Here is a 27,247-nt window from a genome sequence, read left to right on the forward strand (position 1 = left end):
CTTGGAGCGCCGCGCGCGAGTGAAAGGTGGGGAGGCGGTGGGGGGAGTAACAGAAACACGTCATTAGTAAGTCACGTTATTGTTAGGATTTTAATCGGTGCGTTTTGCATCCATTGAAAACAAACATGTTAACAAATAAACTGGACAGTTTGCTGTAAGTTTAGTGATACTTCCACAGTTGCGGTCTTGACTGGCCTTGAAATAAAATCCCGAGTCCTCAGCAACCCGAGACCGAGACAAGACCGACACCAAATGCGGTCGAGTCCGAGACGAGACAGAGACCATCAAAAAATGGCCTCGAGACCAAGACCGGTCTCGAGTACTACAACCCTGCCTTGTGGCGCCTTGGATCTTAACCACTGGTTGCCCGAGTCCATCTACTCCTCTCTGAAGATTCTCCGATAGTTCCTCGACTTCTGGCTGGCTATCGGATCACTCCTCTCAAGAACTTACCTGTCTGCCCTCCACCGCAAGCGTCTTCCGTCAACTTACAAAGAACTCTCCACTGGAACCACACACTGGAACCTGGATCATCTTAAGGACCCTGTGATAATAGACCACAGTCCCAGAGACCACAGTACTTCTCCCCCTGGAGGAAACTAACCTCTTCACCAAGTAAGATCATTCTATTTCTCAGACTTCAACCTGTCCAACTTTCCATCAACTCACCATCTCTCTCCCACTGCCTTCAGAGTTCTGATGACCCCGGCTTCCCATCCACAGGACAAGAACCAAACAATCTCACATTTCATCATTGTTAAAATAAACTATCTGATTTTCTGATTGTGTTCTGTATGTGGGTAAAAAGACATGAACCCAACATGACAACATTGGTGGCATAACCAGAGTAAGTCCAACTGCCGTCTATTCAAGCACCTAAAAAGGACAAAGACAGCTTCTGAGTCACAACCACAGAAGCTGTGGTTGTGACGACAATGCGCTGAAAATCGGTCTTCCTGCTTGGAAGTGTAAATAAAACCCTTTTTTTTTGCACAGCAGAAATATGACTGAGAAAAACAGAGCAGAGGAAGTTGGTTCTTTGTTTTCTCTGTCACTGGTGTCTTGATATTTTTTTATAAACTCTTATGTTTTCTAGTCTGTTCCATGTTTTGTTTTTTTTTCTTCACTCACATTTTTAGAATAGAACAAATGTTCACACCCACAGAGGGTTAAAAAAAACTTCCTCTTCCAGTGAAAGGCAGAACGTTTTCTGTAGATTTGCTTTTAGACAGAGGGATTTCCTGCTGGCTGAACTGTTGCCAACAATTTTTGATACCAACATATTTGGTAAGAAAAACAATTATTATACTGATTTTAAAATGTAGGTTTTATTAACTTAAAACTTTGAATGTTTCCTCTTTGAAAAGTGTTAAAGTCTTAAAATTCACTTTGATAAAATGAGCTTGTAGTTTTCTTTGGGTCGGTGGTTTTGGTAAAAGAACAAAGTTTACAGAATTACATTTCTGAATGCTACAGAGGAATATGATGTTTTTAAAAACCACTTTAATGGAAACAGAACTTTTTCATGCATTTTGTTTGAAAGATTTAAAACTGATGTTTCTCTGAGATGACTTGATATTTTGATTAATTATCTGCCTTTATTTAAACTGAAGTCTAAGTTTTTCCTTCATCTTGTCTCTTAGACCTGATGGAGGGATGTAGCAGTGAGATAGCAGCCTTCTCCCAGAACAAGCTGACAGTCAGCATGTTACTGAGTGTCTTCTTACTTTCAGGTGAGCTGTTTGTTCTCTCACTTTCATTTGGAGACATTACTGGAAGCCTTTCTAGTCTCAAGTAATGTCTGATCTTGTTTAAAGTAACAGGCTGCAGTTCAGCTGGAGTTCATGGATCAGGAAGTTTTTCTTCAGGAACATTTTGCTCCACATTGTGTCCATCTTTATTCTGCTTTTACAGGAGTTCAGACTGAATGTAATAACAAGAACCCAAACCTCAAAATTACTGCACCAGAGGAGATGGAAGCTCTGAGTGGATCCTGTTTGCTAATCCCATGCAGCTTTAGAGAAATACCAGAGAAACCAGGAGAAAAGTTTGACAACAAGAGAGAAATATTTGGAGTTTGGATTAAAAGTGTTTCAGCATTTGAAAATAATAAGAAAAATGTGATTTACAACAGCAGTTGGTCTCAAAACAGCTATGCAGTGAACATTTCTGGAAACCTGAGAGAGAAGAACTGCACCAGTGTGTTTTCTAATGTAAACTCACATCAAACAGACAAATACTTCTTCAGGATTGAGAACGGGCCGCTCAGAGCAACAGCTTACTGTGATCCTGTTCATGTAACAGTTAGAGGTGAGAGACTTTGGTTTTTATTTATATGTAATATTATTGTTGAGAGAAAATTAATTATGATGCATTTTTGGTGTAAAACAACAAAATCCATGAATTGAATCATTAGTATAAAGTTAAACATCAACATTATTATTATTATTAGTTCAGAGTTAAAAAAGCAGTTTGTGAGCACAAAGTGGATGTTTTAATTAAATGTATTTTTCAATGAGTTCTTACCTTCATATTTATAATTCTCTTTTTTATGCTCCACATGTCTAAAGTGGAGTCAGTCTGCTGGATCTCACTGTGTAAAATGTGTGTGTGATGTGAAAACACAGATTCTGCTTGGAACCCCAGGATTGAAATCTCAGGTGACGTGAAGGAGAAGAACTCTGTCACCGTAAGGTGCTCAGCTCTCACTCCCTGTCCACAATCACCTCCTGGACTCTCCTTGAACCTCCAACCAAACCCTCACAGACAGATGGAGAGGAACAAAGATGGAACGTTTACAACTACAATCCAGCAGAACATCACTCTGTCAGAGATCCACGATGGATACAACATCACCTGCTCTGCCAGATATCCTGTGAATGGAGGAAAAAACAAGACAGCAAATACAAAAGTGACTCTCAGTGTTTCTTGTAAGTGATCCTGTCAGAACATCATGGTTCAGCTGGTTCTCATCAATAATCTAAAGGTTTGTTATATTTTCCTCAGATGCTCCCAAAGAAACCTCAGCAGCTAGATGGATGGAGCTGAACTGCTCCAGCAGAGTCAATCCTCCCATCAGCTGCTTCACCTGGGTTAAAAACAGCACACAGAAAGTCATGATAGTAGCTGAAGGAGACGTCAGATTAACCGTCTATAAGGGAGAAACCCAATGCTGTGAGTTCTCTGGTTAGTTCTCTACTGAAGGTAGCCTGAAGGTTTTGTGGTCAACATTTATTGTTGTTCAACATTCTGTTACAAAATTTGATTGTTTTAACAGAATGTTGAACATTCTGTTACAAGACCATTCCAAGGTCCTTTGCTCTTACAACAAGAGCGCAAATACTTGCAAAGTGCCTTGAAAGGTATTTTGTCCTTTAAAACCTTCAGATGTTTGAGAATATTCTGTAAAAGTGATGTAATGAACAACCATCACCATGGAGACCAAGGATCACAGCAGATAGTTCAGGATGAAAGTTATGGAGAAGTTTAAAGTAGGGTGGTGGCAGGATTATCCTGTGGGCCTGCTGATATTCAGTGGAGCTAAATCCTGTTAGAGGTTGTGAAAGACATAAGGCTGCGGTGGAGGTTTACCTTCTAGCTGTTCAACAAACCTCAACATCCTGTTACGATTAGTGAAGGCGGAGATAAGGAAGAGCCGAAATGTGAACGGCAGTGTGGCATGTTGAAGATTAATTTAAGCTTAAAGACTTGACTTGGACCACGAACAAGTTATCATCTCAGTGGTCAAGTATTAATATTTACGTCTTCATTCCTAAAAATGTCTTTAACCCTGAAATATTTTCTTTCCTCCTCACAGCTTCTAATAATTTTGTGTTGGTTTATCACAAACTCAACAAGTTGATGTTTGCATTGAGACGAAATATAAAAGTGCTTTAGCGGTATGAATAATTTTGCAAGGTACTTTAGTAATGGACAAATCATAAATGTAGAAATGCTCTAAGATGTTTTCACCTGATTCACTTTGTCTCATTTCTGCCTCCTTTCATTTGCGCCTGCATCAGCTCTGTCAGTGTTTCTTTAGCTTCTGTCAGAATATTTCTTGATATTTGATTTACAAGTTTCTGATCATCGAGGACCAAAACATTTTCCTCCTCAGGGAAGGTCAAATGTTTTCTCTTTTTACAGATAATCAACAGTTTTGGGATCGTGTCTACATTGGAGTAAAGATCCTGGGTCTTGTGACTCTCTGCTGTTTGACGATCATCATAGAGTGGTGAGACACTTTCTAAAAGTTCATAATTTGCTGCCATACAGCAGTGAGTATTGTTTTAAATATCATTGTGTTCTGCTTTTCTCCTCTATCAGTTGGTCTAGATCAGTATTGACCAACAAACAAAAGAAGGTGAGCAAATCATCCAGCAATTTTCATTTTTTCACTGGTATAAAAGAAACATTCAGATTTCTAACTTGTATTAAAGCAGGAAAAACGATCCAATAATTTCCTGCTAAGGTCTCCTCTGACATTGGAGCCATTTGTTTTTGGCTCACCTGTTGGGTGTCCTCTTTTACAGCCTTAAACAGAAGATGTCTTTAGATAATAACCCTGGTGGTTATTATATGTTCTTTCATTAAAATGATTTATAGAAAATGGATTCTGTTAGCGAACCAGCTGAGATGGTGGAGTTTGTAGTTTTATTTCTGTTTTTATAGTAATGCCGAAACAGAAGGGACCTCGTGTACTGCAGCCGTTTTGTTACAGCAGCTGGGTTTGTCGCTGCAGTGAATTCACACCAGGACCTTCCTGCTGTCTCACTTCCACAGGACGCAGAAGAAGCAGATGACGACAACAGAGTGACGGAGATCTGAGCTTCATGAGGAGACCAGGAAAGACGCCCTGTTCACTGTTCACACAATCCTTCTTCAGTTCGTTCTGATGTCGGTTTACATCACACAGCTGTTCTCACTTTCAGAAGTCTTTCTTATTTCCTACACACAGGTCTAATCCTCATATTGGTCTACATATTTAAAATCTGAGTTCAAATGAAATGTTTGCGAGTCAATTAGGAGTATTTCTTCAGTATATTCTAGCTGTCAGACTCACAGTGCTAGTCTGACAGCTAGAATATACAGTACTAGCTGTCAGTAGTATATTGACACAATATACCTGTGGTGTTTTATCTCACGTAAAAACCACAGGTGTTTACGTGAGATATTAAATGTTGCAGGAAGATTTTTATAGCTAAAACTTGGCAGCAATAAATGAGCAGGGAATATTTTGGATATTACCTGATGCATGTAGAACAAAGCTGGGCTAAACTCTTTAAGCATACGCCTCTAACAGCACAACCTCCGAAAGTATCATCCCACATTGTTTAATGTAAGCTCTTCTACTCTACTTGTATTCCGTGCTTTAATAAATTCTCAATTTGGCATGAAAACATTGGTTTCTCCATGAATGTTGTACATTATTTTTTACCAGACTGATCTCTTAGGGCAGGGCTGTGAACTCATTTCCATTTTGGGCCGTATCATAGTGAACACCTTCACCTTAACGGGAGCAACAGAATTAATGGTGTCTGGAAAGTCTTTGAGGCAAAAGAGAAAAAATTGACTGACTGAAATAATATTAAAACATTTCCATGAACAATGTGACATTTGTTCTGTGTAACTCAAATGTAAAACAAACTGTGTTGGAAGTAATAAGAAGTTGAAGTGACCCTGACTTGGTAATATTGCCCACAATGCCCTGCAAACATTTTACTGGAGGATAACTATTCTCTTCTTCCGGTGAATAGACCTTTACTTTCTGTCAGATTCCTCTGATGGATTCACGTCATCTGCAGACAAGTGAATAAAAGGTAATGTCTGTGAAGTTATTGAATAATTTTTCAACTTCAGCTAGGGATTTACCCCTAGAGGCCCCCACATACTCAAGTGAACTAACTCCGTTACCCATACTGTCCGTGGAAAGTTGAGACTTCATAGTCGAGCTTACTGACTGAGTGCCTATAATTCTCTCACCACAAATTCCTTCATTTTCCACAATCCTAATAGATACTAGCAGGTTTGATGAGCTATTTGGGCGCCCAGCCCTGTTTCCTCTTCATCCGGTGAGTCTCCACACTCCTGTCAGTGTCTGGGACAGAGAGCAGCAATCACGCTGCGCGTCCTCGCAACTGGCGGCGCGGACTCTCGACCTTATCAGCTCGGTGTCACATGCAAAACGGTTCGACGTGAACACTGTACTCCGCTGAGCAGCTCACCGTAGGACACCGAGTATGCGGTCATAAAGATTAATCTTCGTGTGCGCATGTCCGGCGGATGTCTCTGTCGAGTCCGCCATGTTGAATCTGACTCGAATCAATCAAATTACCTGCATCACGCTTGGTGTGTGTGTGTGTGTGTTTGGGGGGCGGGGGAGGGGCGTGGGGGTGTATGTGTGTGTGTATAGATAGATAGATAGATAGATAGATAGATAGATAGATAGATAGATAGATAGATAGATAGATAGATTTCTAGGTATTTTTTATTCATTTTATCTTTTATTATTATATTAATATTATTAATATAACACTTTGGATGGAGTAGCTTGTCAACTAAACGCAATAATCTCTTATGGACCAATAGAATATTCTATTCTTGACGTTGAGTGGTTACCATAGCAACCAGTAACTGGGATCATTCCCTTTTTCTGTTGCCGTCTGAAACTGTGGTACGTATGAGGATCAGTTCTGTGTTTTTTTACAAGTGTTATATTTTAGCATTTATTTTAGACTAACTTAACTAAATACAGGCCTTCATGTGTATTTTTGCCATGTTTTGTATATGTTTTTAACAGGTATCATAATTAATGTTGTTGTTTTTTGCTGTGTTTAATTTTACAACTGTTAACTGCTGTCAACTGTTCATTGGGAGCCATTGCTGTGTAGTGGTGACTGTTTATGGTTATTTATTGGATTTTTTTTATTTTTTTTTATCTATAGGTTCAGAAGCTGCTGCTGATCTTGGCTACTCACTTCACTTTTTCTATTGTTGGGTATGTTTTAATTTTTGATACAAAGTAATGTTTCATTTACTGATAGTGTGATCGTCTTTGAATCTGAAATATATGAGCGATTTCATTTCCTGTACTAAAAACATATAAATTCATTGCTATTTATGTTAAAGATAAGATTATGTGTATTAATGATGTGAATTTATGTCAGACATCACCATTCGCTCACAGTCAGAGCCCCTTTTCCTGTTGCTGACTGCAACTTTGGGGTAAAGGTCACTGAACTGATGTTAATCACCAACTTGATTTTGTTTGTCCTTGTTAGAAAAAAATATGGTGAACCTGCCTGACCTTTGATGAACAAAGAGCTGCCTGCCCATACCTAGAAAAACCCAAGACCTTACAGAAAAATTACTTCCTGTTTGAAACAAAACAAGCAGGAAGTGAAGTTCTTTTAACCATAGTAATTGTGGGGTTTGTTTTGCAGCTGATCAAAAGAAGACCACAGAGTCTCAGTGAAAATAATGATTATTCTACTAATTTTGTTAACTGACTGTGTAACGACAGAATTTGGATATTTGGGTTTGAGCCTTTTTCATGCATTTTGTTTGGCGGTTTCAAATTTGACGTTTCTCTGACATAACTTGACATTTTAATTAGTTATCCGCTTTTATTCAAACTGAAGTCTGAATTTTTCTTTCATCTTGTCTCTGTGAGCTGATGGAGGGATATAACAGAGTGATGGCAGCCCTGACCGAGAACGTGCTGACAGTCAGCGTGTTACTGAGTGTCTTCTTTCTTCCAGGTGAGCTGTTTGTTCTCTCACTTTCATTAGACATCACTGGCAGTATTTGTCATCTCGAGAAATAGATTCTGATTTTCTGAAAGGCTCTGCGTGTAACAGGCTGCAGTTTATGGGTCAGGAAGTTTATCCTAAGCAATATTTTGCTTCACATTGTATTAATATTTACTCTGCTTTCACATTAGTTCAGACTGGATGTTCCAAGAACTTATCCCTCGGTATTACTGCACCAAAAACGCTGGAAGGCCTGAGTGGATCCTGTTTGCTCATTCCATGCAGTTTTCTAGTGATGTCAAGAGAAACGTCTGATGAGGAGAGACAAAAATTTGAAGTTTCGCTTCAAAGTCACCCAGACATTGGACAGGATTCACAGAATGTGACTTACAACAGCAGTCACCCAGAAGACGACCATGAAATGAACACGACTGGAAACCTGGAAAGGTTTGACGACAGGAGAGAAACGATTGGCGTTTGGATAACAGACGAACACGGGGTTGAGTCCTTTCCGCAAAATGTGATTTACAACAGCAGTCGGTCACAAAACAGATACACAGTGAACATCATTGGGAACCTGACAGAGAAGAACTGCACCACCCTCTTTTCTAGCATACAACCAATTCAAGCGACGAAATTCTACTTCAGGATGGAGAGCGGGCCGTTCAGAGCCACGGCTGTCTGTGATCCTGTTCAAATAACAATGAGAGGTGAGAGACTTCGTTTTTATTTATGTGTAATGTTAATGTTGAACAGAGGAAAAAAAAAATTATGATGCATTTCCTTTAACTGAGACTTTGTTGTAAAGTTAAACATCAACAGGATCAGAGTTAAAGAAAGCAGTTTGTGAGCACAAAGTGGATGTTTTATCTAAATATATTTTTCAATGAATTCTTACCTTCACTTCTTTATCATTCTCTATTTTTTATGCTCCACATGTTTGAAGTGGAGTCAGTCTGCTGTATCTCACTGTGTAAAATGTGTGTGTGATGTGAAAACACAGATTCTGCTTGGAGCCCCAGGATTGAAATCTCAGGTGACGTGAAGGAGAAGAACTCTGTCACCGTAACGTGCTCAGCTCTCACTCCCTGTCCACAATCACCTCCTGGACTCTCCTTGAACCTCCAACCAAACCCTCACAGACAGATGGAGAGGAACAAAGATGGAACGTTTACAACTACAATCCAGCAGAACATCACTCTGTCAGAGATCCACGACGGATACAACATCACCTGCTTTGCCAGATATCCTGTGGATGGAGGAAAAAACACAAGAAGGACAAAAGTGACTCTCAGTGTTTCCTGTAAGTAATTCCACCAGAACGTCATGGTTCATCTGGTTCTCGTCAATAACCTTAAGGTGTGTCACATTTTCCTCAGATTCTCCCAAGAACACCTCAGTATCCATCACTTTAGCAAAAGGTAGATGGGTGGAGCTGCGTTGCTCCAGCAGAGCCAAGCCTCCCGTCAGCGTCTTCACCTGGTTCGAGAAAACCTCAAATGGAGCCTTGAAAGTAGGTGAAGGAGAAAATTATGGACTCAATGCCACTGAGGAGGGAGCTTATTACTGTGTGGCCATGAATGATGTTGGTAATCAGACATCTCCAGAGATTCGTCTGATTGCTCCAGTAATAGGTAAATAGAGAAATATGGAAGGATGTTACTGTGGCTGAGGCACCAAGGGATCATTTGAAAGTTGCAGATGGAAACATATTTAAGCAATCAGATTTATTCAGTTTTTGTTTTTCTCCATTAAGCGTATGAGCCAGCTGATGAAATTGCTGAAAGAAAAGGTACTCATCTACTTCACTGAAAAATTTTCTGTTCACTCTTTTTTTTTTAATTGTCGCAAACTAACTTATTTACTTTGTCCTTTTTCAGTTGAAAAAAACAAACATTTTATTCCTACCAGTTTAGGGTGGTTGGTGAAGTTTTGGTCAGCATTTGCTCCATACTTTTCTAGACTTATTACATTTTCAAGTTTTATATTCTACTTCAAAGTAAAGGTTAGCTGTCATTAGCGTTCCAGCCATGCTGAACTTTGCTTTAAAAGTTTGTGGTTATTGCCACTGGCAATAATCAGTTATCAGTCGATAACCAGTGGCAATAATCACTGTGTTCAGTCTGATAACAGACTGAACACTGGTTATTGTTCAGTCTGTTTTCTCAACAGACTGAACCAGAAATATATGAATTCTAAAAATACCGTGCTTATCTTCAGTTTTTTTCACTATTTATTTTTCCAGGAACTGACTTTTATCAAATTCAGACGACACTGTTTTCAGGGGCAGGGCTCCTTGTCCTTGTCTGCCTGCTCAAAATCGTCATGTGGTGAGTATGAGAATTTGAGTAAGTGTACAAGAAGTGTAGTTGAGTCTATGCCCAGCATGTACCTGTTTCTACATTTTGTTGAATACTTTCTTATTCCTAATTGTATTAAATTAATTACTTTCGTCCACACAAATCCATCAGTATGAGAGAAAATAAGTTGTATCTTACACTGAATTCTAACATAATTAGGAAAACATTTCAAACACTGTACAGAAGCATTGTGCTTGTTTTGCTTCCACAATGGTAAATCGATTCGACTTCTCACTTGGAAGAAGAGAAAATAAAGGCTCTGATGAAGTGCCAGGAGGCTTGGTCCTGTCTGTGCTGGATGGTCAGGCCTCCTACAAGCTGGAAGAATATATAAATGGCCTAGGCTATTGCACGGTTTTCTGATTATAAGATACTTTTTTCCAACTCTAACTACTTCAAAAATAGCAATCCATCATATAAAAGCAATCCTGCGATGTTGTATCAGTAAAGCCGGGTCACGGTCACAGCAGCCTAAGTTTTCTTTTCCCCAGCCTGTTGGGCCAACTCTATGCAACTCCAAGCCATTCGTCGGCCAGCCAAAGCTTCCCAAACGCTGAATGTCGACTCTGTTCCATTAAATCTATTGTTGTTCAACACAAAAACCACAACCAGAAAGAAAAGTTTGGAACAACGCATCCACTGTATCAACAGCAGTGTGAATAGCACAGTGTTACACACAGAAACAAAGTCAAATGAAATAGTTTCACAACGTTGTGTGATCGTTAGGAAGGTGGTAGCCTCTACTTTCCACTGATATCGGTTGGGAGAGGACCGGACAACCAGTGGTATATTTTCAGTAGCATATTTTTGGTAGACTCTGCAATGCCTGATGGACCTTTACATGTGTTTAGATTGCTCTAAAATCTAAAAAAGTATTTGTGAATAAATTGTGTTTTAGAGACGGTGACCAGTTAGAAAGATTTGGTCAGCCATTATAAGGGCCCTTAAGCCTATCTAAGTAGAGATTGTGAATTCTTATGCAAATTAGATTTCTCTGTTGTTTCTTTTTATCTTAATACATTTACAAAACACCACAAATTTCTTTTTTTTGAATAAGGTTATAACAATAAAAAAATAAATCGCTGTGAATATTTTCCAAATGCGCTGGAGTACTTGAACTTTTTATGTGTAAAAATATCTAGTTTGAGCTCCAAAAAAGTCTGCATCCTACAGACTCACTTACTACTAATTCCACAACTTGTCTTGTATCATGAAACACAATAATTATTCTCACTGTTCTGTTATTTCTTCCAGGTATCATAAGATCAAACGTAAAACTCCACAACAGGGCCATGTAAGTGCAGTAATAGACTGTTCTCGTAATGAACAAATGATTTATCAATATGCTCCTTAAATGAGTCAAAATCACCTCTTGGTAACATGACAGGTTTTTTTTTATATCTATTTCTGTTTTTCCTTCTAACTTCCCACAGACTCCACTTACTGACTAACTGGGCCTTGAATTGTGAGCCAGTACCACTGAGGGAGCTGTTTAACATGAGGATCTAAACTTCTTGATAAAACAGCTTCCTCCATGCGTAGCGGCAGACGGCGACAGGAGGCGACGTACACACAGATCTCCAGATCGCTAAGAAAAAGCAGCTCAGCAGAGTCTGACTGCCCAGAGGTCATCAACACACAAGAGAATAAACATTGACCTCTTTCTGTAGAATGTCTGTTTCTTATTGGAAAACCTGTCTTTATTGGAATTTTACAGAAAATTGTTCAAATGATTTGAAGCTCTAATCACGCAAAAAAAAAACAACAACATTGGCCTGTTTTTGTAGTAATGGTTATATCTGATCCAATTAATCTGTTTGAAATTTATGCCCAAAATTATTTAGGATTGCTGGAAATAACTATGCAATTTTTAAACAAAAGTCTTTAAACAATCTTGAAAAGAAATCTATAGTCATATTCAAGGGATTAGAATATTTAAAAAGTGCATTTACTTAAATCGCCATTCGTGAAGTGAAACACATTTATATTGATTCTTTACACAGACTGGTTAAGACGTTACTTCTTTTCATTCTTACAGTTCTGTTGACAGATTTTTAAAACGCGTCTACAGCCTTCCCAGACCCTTTTGAGTTGGGCTCAAGTTGAGTCCCTGTAAATCTGAAGAAAGGATTTATTTTTCTTTGCAAAAATCCCAAAAGGTTGCACAACTTGTTCTGACAGTTAGCTTGTGCCAAAGAAAGTAATAAAACAAAACTATCATCTAGTGAAAAGTAAAGGAAAAGAAACCTCTGGTGATCTGATCTAACGAAAAGGCTCGCCAAAGCATGAGATGGATGTCACTGACCTACTTATCTAGTGTTTTAACAGAAAGAAACCTATGTGATGGGAATGTACATGGTACCCCAAACTCCAAACAGTAAAGCAGCAATACATGTCAATTAAAGAGCCAGGACAAGAGCTCAGCGCTGCAGGTAAGCTGCTTATAGGGCTTCCTTGAGTCCTGATTGGTTCCTCTCTAACCCATGAGCCAATCAGGGCAAATTGGCACCAACTTTCACTCTGAATATCAGACCTGCTGCTGTGAAACAACAAACTGTAACAGTGTTACGATGAACAGAGCAGGTAACTTATCATATAGCACTTTGGACAACCATGTTGTTCTCAAATGCTTTGTAAATAAACATAGAATTCTCCAGGAAAAAAAAATAACAGAATGATAATAAACATCAGCAGAATCATAGATTATGACGCAGCAGAAGAGACCCCTTGGTGTGCTACAGACACAACACAGGGGGAAAACAAAAACTGGCAGGTTTAATCAATTACAACAGAAGACAATCGTGACTGATAAACCACCTTATGACACCCTGCGTAACACCCAAGGGTGAAGCAAATATTAAAACGCAATGAGAATAATCATTCTGTCCTCCACAGACATCCCTCCAAGCAGAGCTGTTGAGGATGAAATCCCTGTGATGGAGTGAGCTTTCAGATCCTCTGGAGGATCCAGTCCGGAGGAAGTAAACGCATGCCAGCTGTGGGCAGGAATGGTGCCCTGGGCAAATCCCTCCTCCTGCCGCACTCCAGCCAATCACAATGCAAGCAATTATCTGATTTATTTGGATTTTTTCAACAGCAACTAATGGAAACTTGCTCCATAAAAACATACATAGTAGCAAACTTGCTGAGGGGACAACTAGTAGATACGATATATTTTATTTTATTTTTCTTGGTTGCCCCACCACTTTCTGATGCCACCCTGGGCAACTGCCCATGACCACTGTATGAACGTTATTTAAAAAAGCTTCAGAAAATGTTTTGGGGTTTTTTTTGTCTCAAACCAAACATGTTTGAAGATTCTCAGTTTTCCAGGTTTTTATATTCAGGAAGGTTTCAAACGTTCATTCAGAAATATCCCTCTCCATTCGTTTCCTCGTGAGATAATCAGGCGACAGTCGCATGTCCTCATCCAGCCAAGCGACGACTGGCGTAATTCATGCATGTGAAATTTTGAGCTCATACACGTAGATGTGCACATGTCTGCCAGCAAGTTGAAATAGGTTCAACGTGTGTTGCTGTCTGCAGTGATGGAAAACTTTCACCATTCGCTGTCGTTCGTCGCTCCCCATAACATTCTTCTGCAAAATAGAAAATCTGCAGGAGAGAGGCTTTTAGATCTAAACAGGTAGTTTGATTAATCTGCGTTATGTAATATTAAGGCGTTATGTAATGTGTTATGTAATATTAACGCATTCATTTATTTCATATTAACCGCATGCTTTAAAGCGTTGATGGTGACCGTCCTAATTTTGATGTTCTTCTAGTTGTGAGGTTTGTCAAAATTATTTGATTTTTTCTTTAAAATAATTTTGTTTAGCCAAAATTTCATTTTCTCCCGACATTTATTGCTATATAAGACTTGTTATGGCTACGTTCACACTGCAGCCTGAAGTGACCCAATTCTGATCAGATTTTTTTTTTTTTTGTCTGAATGCGACCTGTGTGGTCTTTTCATAACAGTCTCAACAACACAGATTATATTATTATTATTATTATTATTATTAATATTATTCAAATACGACCCTGGCCACTAGGACATGTGGTTCTAAATCTGATATGTATCTTATCTTTTCAAATGTGACCTGAGTCTCAAGCTCCAGGTCACGTTCATCCAACCTGAAAGCCATTGATACTCGACATACGTCACTACAACAACTGCCTTGGTTGTTTTTATTCCCGCTGCGTCCTGATACGTGCAAACGAGAAGGGGGAAAAAAACAAAAAACAAGCATGGCGGACTATAATGGTGGTTAAGTTGTTAATATCAGTGTTGTATAGTAACGAAGTAAAAATACTTCACTACTTTACTTAAGTATATTTTGGAGTACTTCATACTTTCCTCGAGTATGAAAATTTTTGATAACTTTCACTTTTACTTCACTATATTTCCGAACTTAATTGCATACTTTTACTCCAATACATTTTCAGTGTGTGGTTTAGTTACTCGTTACAAAAAAGCGAGAGAGAGAAACGCAAGTGTTTTGACCCCACCTACTGATTGACTGCAACAAAGTCCGTAGCCTACTTGCCTGGGCTTGTTCATCACCACCAATAGGATACACCTGTTTCGCTTCTCCCATTAAACACAAAGCAAGTCTCGCAATCAGCAGCAGCCACATGGAGGAGGAGACGGAGACCACAACGACTGCAACTACGTCGGACACGGCTCCAGGGGAACCACCAGCTGGTGATGAGAGCCCATGGCCTTATTTAAACACAATATACTCTTTCGTGGGTGTTAAAGATTCGTCGTACCGCATGCAGTGTATGTTATTCCTGCCCAAAGATGTGGAAATTCTATCTTACAAAAACTCCCCGTCCAACTTGAAGAAACACATCGAGGCAACTTCTTATGAAATGGTTATAATCCTCCTGTTTCAGTAACTATAGCTTGGTCACTAGGCACTATTGTGAAATCTTGAGCATAACGTTACCTGTATAAATGAACTTTGTTTGGCATTGTTTCAGTTCCACACGTGGCGTATTTAGCTTAGGCCTAATGTTGACTGTAGCAGGCTACCTAGACTCCTCTGTTCAAGGGGGGACAGAAGCCATAGTGATAGCAATTTAGACTAAATTTAACGAATAATAATCAGTTGTAAAGCAGGTTAAGTTAACCTTGTGCTATAGGTAAAGCACCTAATTTTCTTAACTAAATGATGCCTGCAGGTATATCTATTAGCAGGTTTAATTTTGCCTTCACTTGGTTGGGTACATTATTTTAAGTGTATTTGACAAGTTTACCAAAATATAAAAAAGTCATTCAAACTACATTTGCCTTGTTTTACTTTTTACTTATACTTTTCATTACATTACTTGAGTACATCCATTTTTACAGTAATTTCCATACTTAAGTACAAGAAGTTTCAGATACTTTAAGACTTTAACTCAAGTAACATTTCAGTCAGTGACTTGGACTTTTACCAAAGTCATATTTTGGAGAGGTACCTATACTTTTACTTGACTCTGAGATTTCAGTACTTTACACAACACTGGTTAATATGCTGACTCCGGTAAGACAACAACTTCTAAATTCTAAGATACGCCCCACCAAAAGACCCCCTGAAGGGGGGGGGAACGCCCCACCGTCACCATCCACGTTTATTTCCGTAAATAATCAGTACTTCTTCATTTCTATGGAGGTTGACAAAGCACTGAGCACACTCTCTACGCGGGAGGTTATTGCGCCCTCTGGTGCGCATGCGGGACATTTCAGGTCGTTGCAGTTCCCACCGGAGATCACGTACGAGCCGCACATGTTTGGAAATGCGAATGAAGAAGCCAAGAAAATCCGATTTGACCAAAAATTGGAATTGGGTCACTTCAGTGTGAACGTAACCTATGCTACTCGACAGTTGGTGGTTACCAGAGCAACCGGTAACTTTCAGCTCGTCCCCTTGAACATCTGTAACTGCGGTATGTACTAGGATCGGCTCTGTGTTTTCTTTACAAAGTATTATATTTTAGACAAGTTTAATTCCATATTGTGATTCATGTGTAATTTTGCCATGTTTTGTATATGCTTTAACAATTAGAATATTATTTTCTGCTGTGTTTGATGTTAGCTGGTGTCAGCTGTTCAGTGAAGCATTGTTCTGTAGTCGGGACTGTTAATGGTTATTTATTGAATTTTTATTTATTCTTTAGGGGCCGACGCTGCTGGACTGAACCACCAGCTTCACCCTTTTTCCTGTTAGGTATGTTATAAATCTTGATACGAAATAATGTTTCATTTGTGTGATAGTCTTTGAATGTTAAATACACTCATCGGCCACTTTATTAGGTATACCTGTCCACCTGCTCATTAATGTGAATGTTCAATCAGCCAATCATATGGAAGCAACTCAATGCATTTAGGCATGCAGACATGGCCAAGACGATCTGCTGCAGTTCACACCGAGCATGAGAATGGGGAATGAAGGTGATTTAAGTGACTTTGAACGTGGCATGGTTGTTAGTGCCAGACGGGCTGGTCTGAGTATTTCAGAAACTGCTGATCTACTGAGATTTTCATGCACAACCATCTCTATAGTTCACAGCGAATGGTCCGAAAAAGAGAAAATATCCAGTGAGCGACAGTTCTGTGGGCGCAAACGTCTTGTTGATGCCAGAGGTCAGGGGCGAATGGCCAGACTGCTTCGAGCTCAAATAACCACTCGTTACAACCGAGGTACGCAGAAGAGCATCTCTGAATGCACAACACGTCGAACCTTGAGGGCTACAGCAGCAGAAGACGATACTGGGTGCCGCTCCAGTCAGCTAAGAGCAGGAAACTGAAGCTACAATTCGCACAGGCAAAATTGGACAATGGAAGATTGGAAAATGTTGCCTGGTCTGATGAGTCTCAATTTCTGCTGCGACATTCAGATGGTAGGGTCAGAATTTGGCGTCAACAACATGAAAGCATGGATCCCTTCTGCCTTGTATCAACGGTTCAGGCTGGTGGTGGTGGTGCAATGGTGTGGGTGTTATTTTCCTGGAACACTTTGGGCCCATTAGTATCAATTGAGCATCGTGTCGACGCCACAGTCAATTGTTGCCGACCATGTCCCTCCCTTTATGACCTCAGTGTACCCATCTTCTGATGGCTACTTCCAGAAGGATAACACGCCATGTCATAAAGCGCCAATCATCTCAGACTGGTTTCATGAACACTGAAGTCGAATGGCCTCCACAGTCACCAGATCTCAGGCCTATTGAAAACCTTTGGGATGTGGTGGAACGGGAGATTCACATCACTGATGTGCAGCCGACAAATCTGCAGAAACTGAGTGATGCTGTCATGTCAGTGTATTTCTAGTATCTTGTTGAATCTATGCCACAATAAGATTAGTTATATGGATTACTGAGGTAAATTTGTCAAATAGCAATAAATGATCACAGAGACCATAGAGTCCCAGTAACATTAATTATTATTCTACTTATGTTACCTTATGGCGTAATAGTGCCAAAAATTTGATGCTTTGGTTTTGCCCTATTTATGCATTTCTTTGGAAGATTTAAATGTAACGATTCTCTGACATAACTTGAAATTCTATTTAATTATCCGCCTTTATTTAAACCGAAGCTTTTCTTTTGTCTTGTCTCTGTGAGCTGATGGAGGGCTGTAAGAGAGTGATGGCAGCCCTGTCTGAGAACTTGCTGACAGTCAGCATGTTGCTGAGTGTCTTTTTTCTTCCAGGTGAGCTGTTGCCTCTCTCACTTTCATTTGGAGACATTACTGGAAGCATTTATTTTTCCAGTCCCCAGAAATAGATCCTGTTTTGTTTTAATGCTCTACCTGTAACAGGCTGCAGTTTACAGGTCAGAAAACTTCTCTTCATGGCCAATTTGCTTCACATTGTATCCATCTTTATTCTACTTTTACAGGAATTCAGACTGCATGTCATTCGACCCACAAGGGAATCAACATTACTGCGCCAAAGCATGTTGACGCTCTGAGTGGATCCTGTTTGCTAATTCCATGTAGCTTTACTGACGACAAGATAATGAAGTTTGACGGCAGAAGAAAAACATTTGGAGTCTGGATAAAAACGTCAATCTACATTGTCGCTTTTCCACGGAATATAGTTTACAACAGCAGTTGGTCAGAAAGCAAATTTGGAATCAACATAATTGGAAGTCTGAGTGAGAGAAACTGCACAACTGTGTTTTCTAAAATGGTTAAAGAGTATGGAGGTAGATACTACTTCAGAGTTGAAAGCGGGCCGTTCAGATCATTTGCTACCTGTGATCCTGTTCAAGTAACAGTTAAAGGTGAGAGCATTTTGTTTTTATGTATGTGACATTATCAAGAGAAAATTAATTATGATGACAAACTCCATAAACCGAGTCTTCACTGTAAAGCTAAACGTCTGATGTGTAGGATCATCAACAGAATCAGAGTCCAGAGTTAAAGAAAGCAGCTTGTCAACGTAAAAGTGGATGTTTTATCTAATTTTATTTTTCAATGTGATTTTTTCTTTATCATCTGCCATCTTGTTATGCTCCACATGTTTGAAGTGGAGTCAGTCTGCTGGATCTCACTGTGTAAAATGTGTGTGTCATGTGAAAGCACAGATTCTGCTTGGAACCCCAGGATTGAAATCTCAGGTGACGTGAAGGAGAAGAACTCTGTCACCGTAACGTGCTCAGCTCTCACTCCCTGTCCACAATCACCTCCTGGACTCTCCTTGAACCTCCAACCAAACCCTCACAGACAGATGGAGAGGAACAAAGATGGAACGTTTACAACTACAATCCAGCAGAACATCACTCTGTCAGAGATCCACGACGGATACAACATCACCTGCTTTGCCAGATATCCTGTGGATGGAGGAAAACACAAGACAGCAAATACAGATGTGACTCTCAGTGTTCCCTGTAAGTCAGTGGTGCCAAAGTCGGTCCTGGAGGGCCGTCTTCCTGCATGTTTTACTTCTGTCCCTGGCATAATGCACCTGGATCAAATGATGGCTCATTAGAAGGCCTAGGGAGAACATTGACATGCTGAAAAGGTTGTTACTACCATGAGCGAGAGAACTACAACATGCAAGGATGCCGGCCCTCCAGGGCCGACTTTTGGCACCACTGCTGTAAATGATCCTGTCAGAACGTCATGGTTCAGCTGGTTCTCGTCAATAACCATAAGGTGTGTCACATTTTCCTCAGATTCTCCCAAGAACACCTCAGTATCCATCACTTTAGCAAAAGGTAGATGGGTGGAGCTGCGTTGCTCCAGCAGAGCCAAGCCTCCCGTCAGCGTCTTCACCTGGTTCGAGAAAACCTCAAATGGAGCCTTGAAAGTAGGTGAAGGAGAAAATTATGGACTCCATGTCACTGAGGAGGGAGCTTATTACTGTGTGGCCACGAATGATGTTGGTAGTCAGACATCTCCAGAGATTCGTCTGACTCTTTCAGCAATAGGTAAATAGAGAAATATGGAAGGATGTTACTGATCCTGAGGCACCAAGGGATCATTTGAAAGTTGCAGATGGAAACATATTTAAGCAATCAGATTTATTCAGATTTACTTTTTCTCCATTCAGGGATTGGGCTGTCTCATGAAGGTCTTGGAAGAAAAGGTACTCATCTGTTTCTCTGAAGGATTTTCTATGCACTCACTTTTTCTTTTTGATTGTTGCAAACTAGCTCATTTTCTTTATCTGAGTCAGCAAAAAATAAATAAAACAAAAATATGATGCCTGTCAGTTTAGGAGGAAAATCAAGTTTTGCTGAGCCGACAGTACCTCCATACTTTTCTGAAGCTTTAACATTTGCGGATTTTAGATTCAACATTAAAATAAGGACTCAAGAATTTTTTATTGTCATATCATTTCTCAATTTTTGCTTGTGGTGCAAAATTTGAACTCAGGTCCCAGATCAAGAAGTCTAACAAATAAGTAATGAGTAACTATATATATATATATATATATATATATATATATATATATATATATGTATATGGTTTGGGTAACAGGTTGCTTTCTTGGTAATGGTGACATCATCAGCACACTTAGATTCGAAGCCCAAAGCAGTGGAGGTGTATTCCTCCAGGTCCACCTCTCCCTCTTTTAAAACCTGCCAATCTGTGCACTGAAAACAGTCTTGGAGCACAGAGGCTGCATGTCTGGGCCACACAGTGACTGAGTGACACAGTCCAGAGTGTTGTCTCCCCATGTAGGAAGGGCGACATGCTGGTAAAAAACTGGGCTGACTGTACGCCAGTTTCAGATGATTAAAGTCCCCTGCAACCACGTAAAACTTCTCACCTGCAGTGACCTAATGGTGTTATGTAGCTCCTTCAATGGTTTGTTGCCATTAGAAACCTGCGGAATGTAAACAATGGTGACGAACATCGCTGTAAACTCCAGAGGCAGAGAATACGGTAGACATTTCACTGTCATAAGTTTTATCACCTCAGAGCAGCAGCTTTTTACCACTCCACAGTTCGTACATCAACCTTCATTCACGTACATACAGAGACCTCCTCCCTGGTCTCCAATGGTCGCGGTCCGCTCAGAATAAGTGAAGACCGTTGATCTGGAAGGCTGAGTCCGGCATGTTGCTGTTATATCTTGCGTGTATTCGGTTTTGTTTTTCTTTTTCATTTCTTATTTTCCCAGGAATTGAGCGTTCTGAAGTTCATATTCCAATTCTGACAATATTAGGGATTATAATGCTTTTCTGCGTGTTCAAAATCATCATTTGGTGAGTATGAGAATTTGAGTATGTGTACTTAGAAGTGTAGTTAAGCCTATTACAGGCATTTAACTGTTCCTTCATTTGGTTCAGTACTTTCTTAGTCCTAAATGTACTAAATTATTTCTTTTCTAAAGATTCTACACAGAAATCCCCCATGATGATGATGTGGGGCAAAAAAAAGTATTGTGCAAATTCTGAAAAATTCAACAAAAATAAAACTCAAAGTGTTCACATAAGTAAATGCAGAGCAAAATAAATCAAGAATAGCTCCACAGTTATAGGGTTTAAATATAACAATGCTGGTACTTGTGTAAAAGTAAAACCTTAAATACTTTTCAAGTGGAACCTTTATTGTAATTGTCTGAAAAATTGTCCATAATGGTAATTCGATTAGACTTCTTAATAGAAAGAAGAGAAAATAAAGGCTCTGCTGAAGTACTAGGAGGCTTGGTCCTGTCTGGTCAAACTTCCTCCAGGCTGTAAATATATAAATGGTGTAGGTTATTGCTCACTTTTCTGAGTATAAGATATTTTTTCCAACCGCAGCTACTCCAAAAATAGCTCCAAAAACATCTAATTTCAGAACTGGTTCTTCTCCCATATCACAAAACGCAACAATAATTCTGACTGCTCTGTAATTTCTTCCAGGCTTCACAGGAAGAGACCCCAAACTCCATAACAGCTCGGTGTAGGTGTAGTTCCACACTGTTCTCATGATAGAAAATCTCCCCAAACAAACGATGTAACAATATGCTCTTTAAATTAGTCAAAATCACCTCTTGGTAACCATGACTGTTTTATCTGATTTTTTATATTTCTGTTTTCTCTTCTAACTTCCCACAGACTCCACTTAGTGAATAACTGGGCCTTGAATTGTGAGCCAGTACCACTGAGGGAGCTGTTTAACATGAGGATCTAAACTTCTTGGTAAAACAGCTTCCTCCATGCGTAGTGGCAGACGGCGACAGGAGACGACGGACACACAGATCTCCAGATCTCTAAGAAAAAACAGCTCAGCAGAGTCTGACTGCCCAGAGGTCATCAACACACAAGAGAATAAACATTGACCTCTTTTGATAAAGACACTTTCTGTCTGTAAGATGTCTGAAAACCTGGTTTCATTAGGGTCTTGCTGCTAATTGCTATTGGAAGCTTCATTTTATCACAACCAAAACATTGGCCTTTGTAATAATGATGGTCACATTGGTATGGAGGATTTTTTTTCTGCCATAATCAAAGAGCACAAATTTTCAGTCTGAAAGCAGGATTTCATGTCTTTTGTTCTCAAAACTTTTAATACTTTTGCTTACATTTTAATTTCGAAAGCAGGACTTCCTGTCTTTCTTTTCAAAACTTGGAATGATTGCCAAGCTCTCCGCTCAGTTGGTGGAATTTGTATGCCATAATCCAAGAGCACACATTTTCAGTCTGAACACAGGATTTCCCGTTCAAATGCTTGGAAGCGCAGGTGGTGAGGCAGCAGCGAGCTGAGCCTCACCTTGGACTGCGCGACCTCTCCCTAACTGCGCTGGCTGCCATTCGATGGTAGCATGTTCCTCCCGTCTGTACGTTGCCAACAAAATGGTGAAAAAGCATTTAATATATGAACTGATTTACTAATTTGGCCCTAATAGTGTGAGCCAGAGAGTGCTCCACCCCTGTGCTATCAACGTCTGTGTAGTCCTCCAGCATATCCTCAACATGAGCCTGTGCCTTCAGAGGGTCTCTGTGATGTAAAAAAAAATCCTGCATTGTTCTGGTGCCAAAAATGCAGCATCCCTGTGATTCCAAGGATTACAGGCCTGTAGCACTGACCTCCAAAATCATGAAGTCCCTGGAGAGACTCGTCCCGGTGCAGCTCCAACCCCTGGTACAATCACACTTTGGACCCCTCGCAGTTTGCCTACCAACCCAAACTTGGAGTTGAGGACGCCATCATCTTCCTGCTCAACCGTGTATATACTCACCTGGACCAACCGGTGACGATGGTGAGAATGATGTTTTTTGACTTCTCCAGTGCATCCAACACCATCCGTCCGGTTCTACTCAGTGAGAAGACGACGCCATTTCAGGTGGATCCCCAAGTTCCAACTGTTAGTTAGATAGTTCCGGATTGTGGACTATCTAACTGTAAGATCACACTTTGTGCGCCTGTGACCCTGTGTGTCAGACAGTGTTGTTAGCACCACAGGGCTCCACAAGGGACTGTCCTCTCTCCCTTCCTCTTCACCCTCTAAACATTAGACTTCAGCCATTGCACTGAGACCTGTCATCTCCAGAAGTTCTCAGATGACTCGGCTATGGTTGGTTGTATCAGTGAGGGTGATGAGACTGAGGACAGGGCTGCTGCCCGACTTTGTCACACGGTGTGGGCTGAGCCACCTGCTGCTCAATGTCATCAGACTTTGCAACGCCCAACTCTTAGTAACTTAAATCTAATTTTCTCTGCACTCATTTATAGATTATTTATAGATTTAACATATTTGCATGTACATGCTTGTTAGTTTATTTATTTATTTTTATTCTGTCATATTGAATTACTTGCGTCACTCTGAAGGAGGAGGAAGCCACCTTCCTTTTATCTATTATGGTTAGATTTGTATTATTAATATTTAATGGAGTATTTGGATGGAGTAGCTTGTCAACTAATAAGCAATTTCCCCTTGGGGATCAATAAAGTACATTCTATTCTTCTATATAAGTTATGTTACCCTTGACACTTAGTGGTTACCGTAGAAACCAGTAACTGGGATCATTCCCTTTTTCTGTTGCAGTCTGAAACTGGTATGTATGAGGATCAGTTCTGTGTTTTTTTTACAAGTGTTATATTTTAGCATTTATTGCAGACTAACTTAACTAAATACAGGCCTTCATGTGTATTTTTGCCATGTTTTGTATATGTTTTTAACAGGTATCATAATTAATGTTGTTTTTTGCTGTGTTTAATTTTACAACTGTTAACTGCTGTCAACTGTTCATTGGGAGCCATTGCTGTGTAGTGGGGACTGTTTATGGTTATTTATTGGATTTTTATTTAATCTGTAGGGGGCAGAAGCTGCTGGACTGATCTTAACCACTTGCTTAACTTTTTATTTCATTAGGTATGTTTTAATTTTTGATAAAAAGTAATGTTTCATTTACCAATAGTGTGATAGTCTTTGAATGTGAAATATATGCTATTTTTGTCAATGATAAGATTGGTTATATGGATTAATGACATAAATTTGTCAAATACTGATATATGATCAGAAATTATACAGCCTTATTATTCTACTAATTTTAACTAATTGTGTAATGCCAGAATTTTGATAATTTTTGTTTTACTTTTTTTTATGCATTTTGTTTTAAATGTGATATTTCTCTGACATAACTTGATATTTCAATTAATTATCCGCTTTTATTTAAACTGACGGTTTTCTTTCATCTTGTCTCTGTGAGCCGATGGAGGGATATAACAGAGTGATGGCAGCCCTCTCTGAGAACGTGCTGACAGTCAGCGTGTTACTGAGTGTCTTCCTTCTTCCAGGTGAGCTGTTAGGCTGCATTCACACTGCAGCCTGAAATGACCCAATTCCGATTTTTTTTTTTTTTTTGTCAAATTGTTGGGTTTTTTTGCTGTGACTTTTCACATTTCCAAATATATGCGACCTGTCTGTGTTCTCCAGTGTGAACGGGCAAACGACCTGAAAGTGTCCCGCATGTGCAGTAGAGGGCGCAATAACGTCAGCATTCTCAGTGTTTTGCCAATCACTATTTGATGTTGTCCGACGGGAGCGGCATATTAACAACTTAATCCTCATTATAGTCCGTCATGATTGTTGTTTTTCTTCCTGCTTGTGCATATATATAATAGTGTCTTTTGTCTATCAATGACGTTCAGGTTGGATGACGTTTGAATCGGATACCCAAGTGGCCTGGGTCACATTCGAAAAGAATCCAACCTGTGCTGTTCAGACTGTCATGAAAAGATCAGATACAGGTCGCATTACTGGAAGCATATATTTTTCTAGTCCCAAGAAATAGATCCTGATTTTGTTTAAATGCTCCACATGTAGCAGGCTGCAGGTTAGGGTCAGAAAATGTCTCTTGACCATTTTGCTTCACATTGTGTCCATCTTTTCTCTACTTTTACAGGAGTTCAGACTGGATGTCAGTCGACCCACAAGGGAATCAACATTACTGCGCCAAAGCATGTTGACGCTCTGAGTGGATCCTGTTTGCTAATTCCATGTAGCTTTACTGACCACAAGGAAATGACGGTGGACGGCAGAATGAAAACATCTGGAATTTGGATAAGATCTACAGTCTGGGTTGCCAGTTATCCACGTCTTGTGGTTTACAACAGCAGTTGGTCAAAAAACAAATATGAAATGCAAATGATTGGAAATCTGAGTGAGAAAAACTGCACAACTGTGTTTTCTAATATACATCCAAGTCATACAGACCGCTACTTCTTCAGTATTGAGAATGGGCTGTTCAGATCATTTGCTGTCTGTGATCCTGTTCTTTTAATAATTAGAGGTGAGAGCCTTCTGATTTCAACAATATTTGACATTCAGATGTAGAGAAAATGAATTATGATGCATTTTTGATGTAAAACGAACTCCATGAATTGATTCTTCACTGCAAAATTACACATCTTCTGTTACAGCAGGGTCAGAGACCAGAGTTGAAGAAAGCAGTTTGTGAACGCAAAGTGGATATTTTATCTAACTTTATCTTTCAATGTCCGTCATATTTAACATCCGTCATTTTGCTTTGCTCAACAAGTGTTTAAAGTGGAGTCAGTCTGCTGTATCTCACTGTGTAAAATGTGTGTGTCATGTGAAAGCACAGATTCTGCTTGGAGACCCAGGATTGAAATCTCAGGTGACGTGAAGGAGAAGAACTCTGTCACCGTAAGGTGCTCAGCTCTCACTCCCTGTCCACAATCACCTCCTGGACTCACCTGGAACCTCCAACCAAACCCTCACAGACAGATGGAGAGGAACAAAGATGGAACATTTACAACTACAATCCAGCAGAACATCACTCTGTCGTACAGATATGATGGATACAACATCATCTGCTCTGCCAGATATCCTGTGAATGCAGGAAAACATAACAAGAAACCCAATAAGGGAGCAAAGACAAAATTCACTCTCAGTTTTTCCTGTAAGTAATTCCACCAGAACATTATGGTTCAGCTGGTCCTTGTCAATAATCTGGAGGTTTGCTGCATTTTCCTCAGATAGTCCCAAAGAAACCTCAGCATCCATCAGTTCATCAGTAGCTAACTGGGTGAAGCTGCGTTGCTCCAGCAGAGCCAAGCCTCCCGTCAGCGTCTTCACCTGGTTCGAGAAAACCTCAAATGGAGCCTTGAAAGTAGGTGAAGGAGAAAATTATGGACTCCATGTCACTGAGGAGGGAGCTTATTACTGTGTGGCCATGAATGATGTTGGTAATCAGACATCTCCAGAGATTCATTTGACTGTAAAAGAAAAAGGTAAATAGAGATTTTTGGGAGGACGCTACTGAGACTGAGTCACCAAATCAAGTCATTTAAATGTTGCAGATGAAAACAGGTTTAAACAATCACATTGATTCAGCTTTTATTTTTTCTCCATTCAGGGATTGAGCCGACTCATAAAGTCGTTGAAAGAAAAGGTACCCATCTATTTCTCTGAAGAATTTTCTGTTCACTGTTAGGAACCTGGGTTGTTGAGCTGTTTTGGAGTTTGATTTGATTTTAGTTTCATTATTTTTCCTTGTTAGTTTATTATGTTGATCCAGTTAGTCTGGACCAAAATAAGATCCAGACTAATCTGGATTAGTCCTTTCTTAGTTATACTAGTTTATTTCATGTGTCTAATTATTCTTTAGTGTTAGATTTATTTCCTAGTTCCCTGTGTACTCTCCCACGACCTCTGTGCCACGTCCCCCCTCTCTAAATCTCCCTCTCCTCAGTCTGCCTTTTGCTCTCTCCCCTCACACCTTCAATCAGGTAGCTCATCAACTCGGGTCTTTTGTTTAGCATTCTACCTCCCAGTACTAAAGCACCTTATTCTCAATCACTCCTCGCCAGTTCCTCTCATCTACTCCCATTATTTTTCCCATCTGTTCCCTGCCATCCTGTCCACTCGGATTTATAATCCGTGCCCTGAACTTAATGGAGTTGTGGGAGGAGGTGGAGTGACACCATCAGGTAGCTCTGGCAGAAATGGCTGGCAAGCCACCTCCACCTAACACAGAACTCCCAGTCTTTTGCCCTTTTTCCCTCCTCCACAATTCCTGTTGCTCTTTCCCAGTTTTCACCTTTGGTTTCTCCGTCTCCTATCTCTGTTTCCCTGTTCCATTGTCATCTCCATCCAAACACCGCAGCCACAGACGCAAGGACAGCTCCGCAGTCTCTCTGGTGGGTCGGCCCAATGCTTCACAGCTTCTCCAGTGGGT

At 40.0% G+C, this 27,247-nt stretch overlaps 3 protein-coding genes across 3 annotated transcripts; all 3 read left to right on the forward strand.

Moving 5' to 3' along the window:
• Nucleotides 1-1,187: 1,187 nt before the first annotated feature.
• Nucleotides 1,188-5,399, forward strand: LOC116711488 (myeloid cell surface antigen CD33-like). The gene is made up of 8 exons (XM_032550801.1): nucleotides 1,188-1,287; nucleotides 1,644-1,733; nucleotides 1,915-2,310; nucleotides 2,628-2,930; nucleotides 3,007-3,174; nucleotides 4,147-4,234; nucleotides 4,327-4,363; nucleotides 4,783-5,399. Exons 2-8 carry the CDS (start codon nucleotides 1,649-1,651, stop codon nucleotides 4,825-4,827), a joined length of 1,122 nt encoding a protein of 373 aa, XP_032406692.1. The 5' UTR covers nucleotides 1,188-1,287; nucleotides 1,644-1,648; the 3' UTR covers nucleotides 4,828-5,399.
• Nucleotides 5,400-7,948: 2,549 nt separating this feature from the next.
• LOC116712242 (sialic acid-binding Ig-like lectin 7) lies at nucleotides 7,949-11,728 on the forward strand. Its single transcript, XM_032552127.1, has 7 exons — nucleotides 7,949-8,461; nucleotides 8,755-9,054; nucleotides 9,131-9,385; nucleotides 9,508-9,543; nucleotides 9,997-10,081; nucleotides 11,366-11,405; nucleotides 11,654-11,728. Exons 1-7 carry the CDS (start codon nucleotides 8,047-8,049, stop codon nucleotides 11,726-11,728), a joined length of 1,206 nt encoding a protein of 401 aa, XP_032408018.1. The 5' UTR covers nucleotides 7,949-8,046.
• Nucleotides 11,729-17,728: 6,000 nt separating this feature from the next.
• Nucleotides 17,729-19,545, forward strand: LOC116712243 (sialic acid-binding Ig-like lectin 7). Its single transcript, XM_032552128.1, has 4 exons — nucleotides 17,729-17,813; nucleotides 18,002-18,388; nucleotides 18,692-18,994; nucleotides 19,283-19,545. The coding sequence occupies exons 1-4, from the start codon at nucleotides 17,729-17,731 to the stop codon at nucleotides 19,543-19,545; spliced, it is 1,038 nt and encodes a 345-aa protein (XP_032408019.1).
• The last annotated feature ends 7,702 nt before the right edge of the window (nucleotides 19,546-27,247 follow it).

This window comes from Xiphophorus hellerii, chromosome 21, assembly GCF_003331165.1.
Source record: "Xiphophorus hellerii strain 12219 chromosome 21, Xiphophorus_hellerii-4.1, whole genome shotgun sequence".
NCBI lineage: Eukaryota > Metazoa > Chordata > Actinopteri > Cyprinodontiformes > Poeciliidae > Xiphophorus > Xiphophorus hellerii.

Bases quoted from the DNA above. Each gene is read 5' to 3' on its own strand.
- LOC116712243 (XM_032552128.1), top strand. From the start codon at position 17,729: ATGGAGGGCTGTAAGAGAGTGATGGCAGCCCTGTCTGAGAACTTGCTG. The intron at 17,814-18,001 runs GTGAGCTGTTGC...CTACTTTTACAG, and splicing joins GAGTGTCTTTTTTCTTCCAG to GAATTCAGACTGCATGTCAT. The intron at 18,389-18,691 runs GTGAGAGCATTT...GTGAAAGCACAG, and splicing joins TGTTCAAGTAACAGTTAAAG to ATTCTGCTTGGAACCCCAGG.
- LOC116712242 (XM_032552127.1), top strand. From the start codon at position 8,047: ATGTCAAGAGAAACGTCTGATGAGGAGAGACAAAAATTTGAAGTTTCG. The intron at 9,055-9,130 runs GTAAGTAATTCC...CATTTTCCTCAG, and splicing joins AGTGACTCTCAGTGTTTCCT to ATTCTCCCAAGAACACCTCA. The intron at 9,544-9,996 runs GTACTCATCTAC...TTATTTTTCCAG, and splicing joins TGAAATTGCTGAAAGAAAAG to GAACTGACTTTTATCAAATT.
- LOC116711488 (XM_032550801.1), top strand. From the start codon at position 1,649: ATGGAGGGATGTAGCAGTGAGATAGCAGCCTTCTCCCAGAACAAGCTG. The intron at 2,931-3,006 runs GTAAGTGATCCT...TATTTTCCTCAG, and splicing joins AGTGACTCTCAGTGTTTCTT to ATGCTCCCAAAGAAACCTCA. The intron at 4,235-4,326 runs GTGAGACACTTT...CTCCTCTATCAG, and splicing joins TTGACGATCATCATAGAGTG to TTGGTCTAGATCAGTATTGA.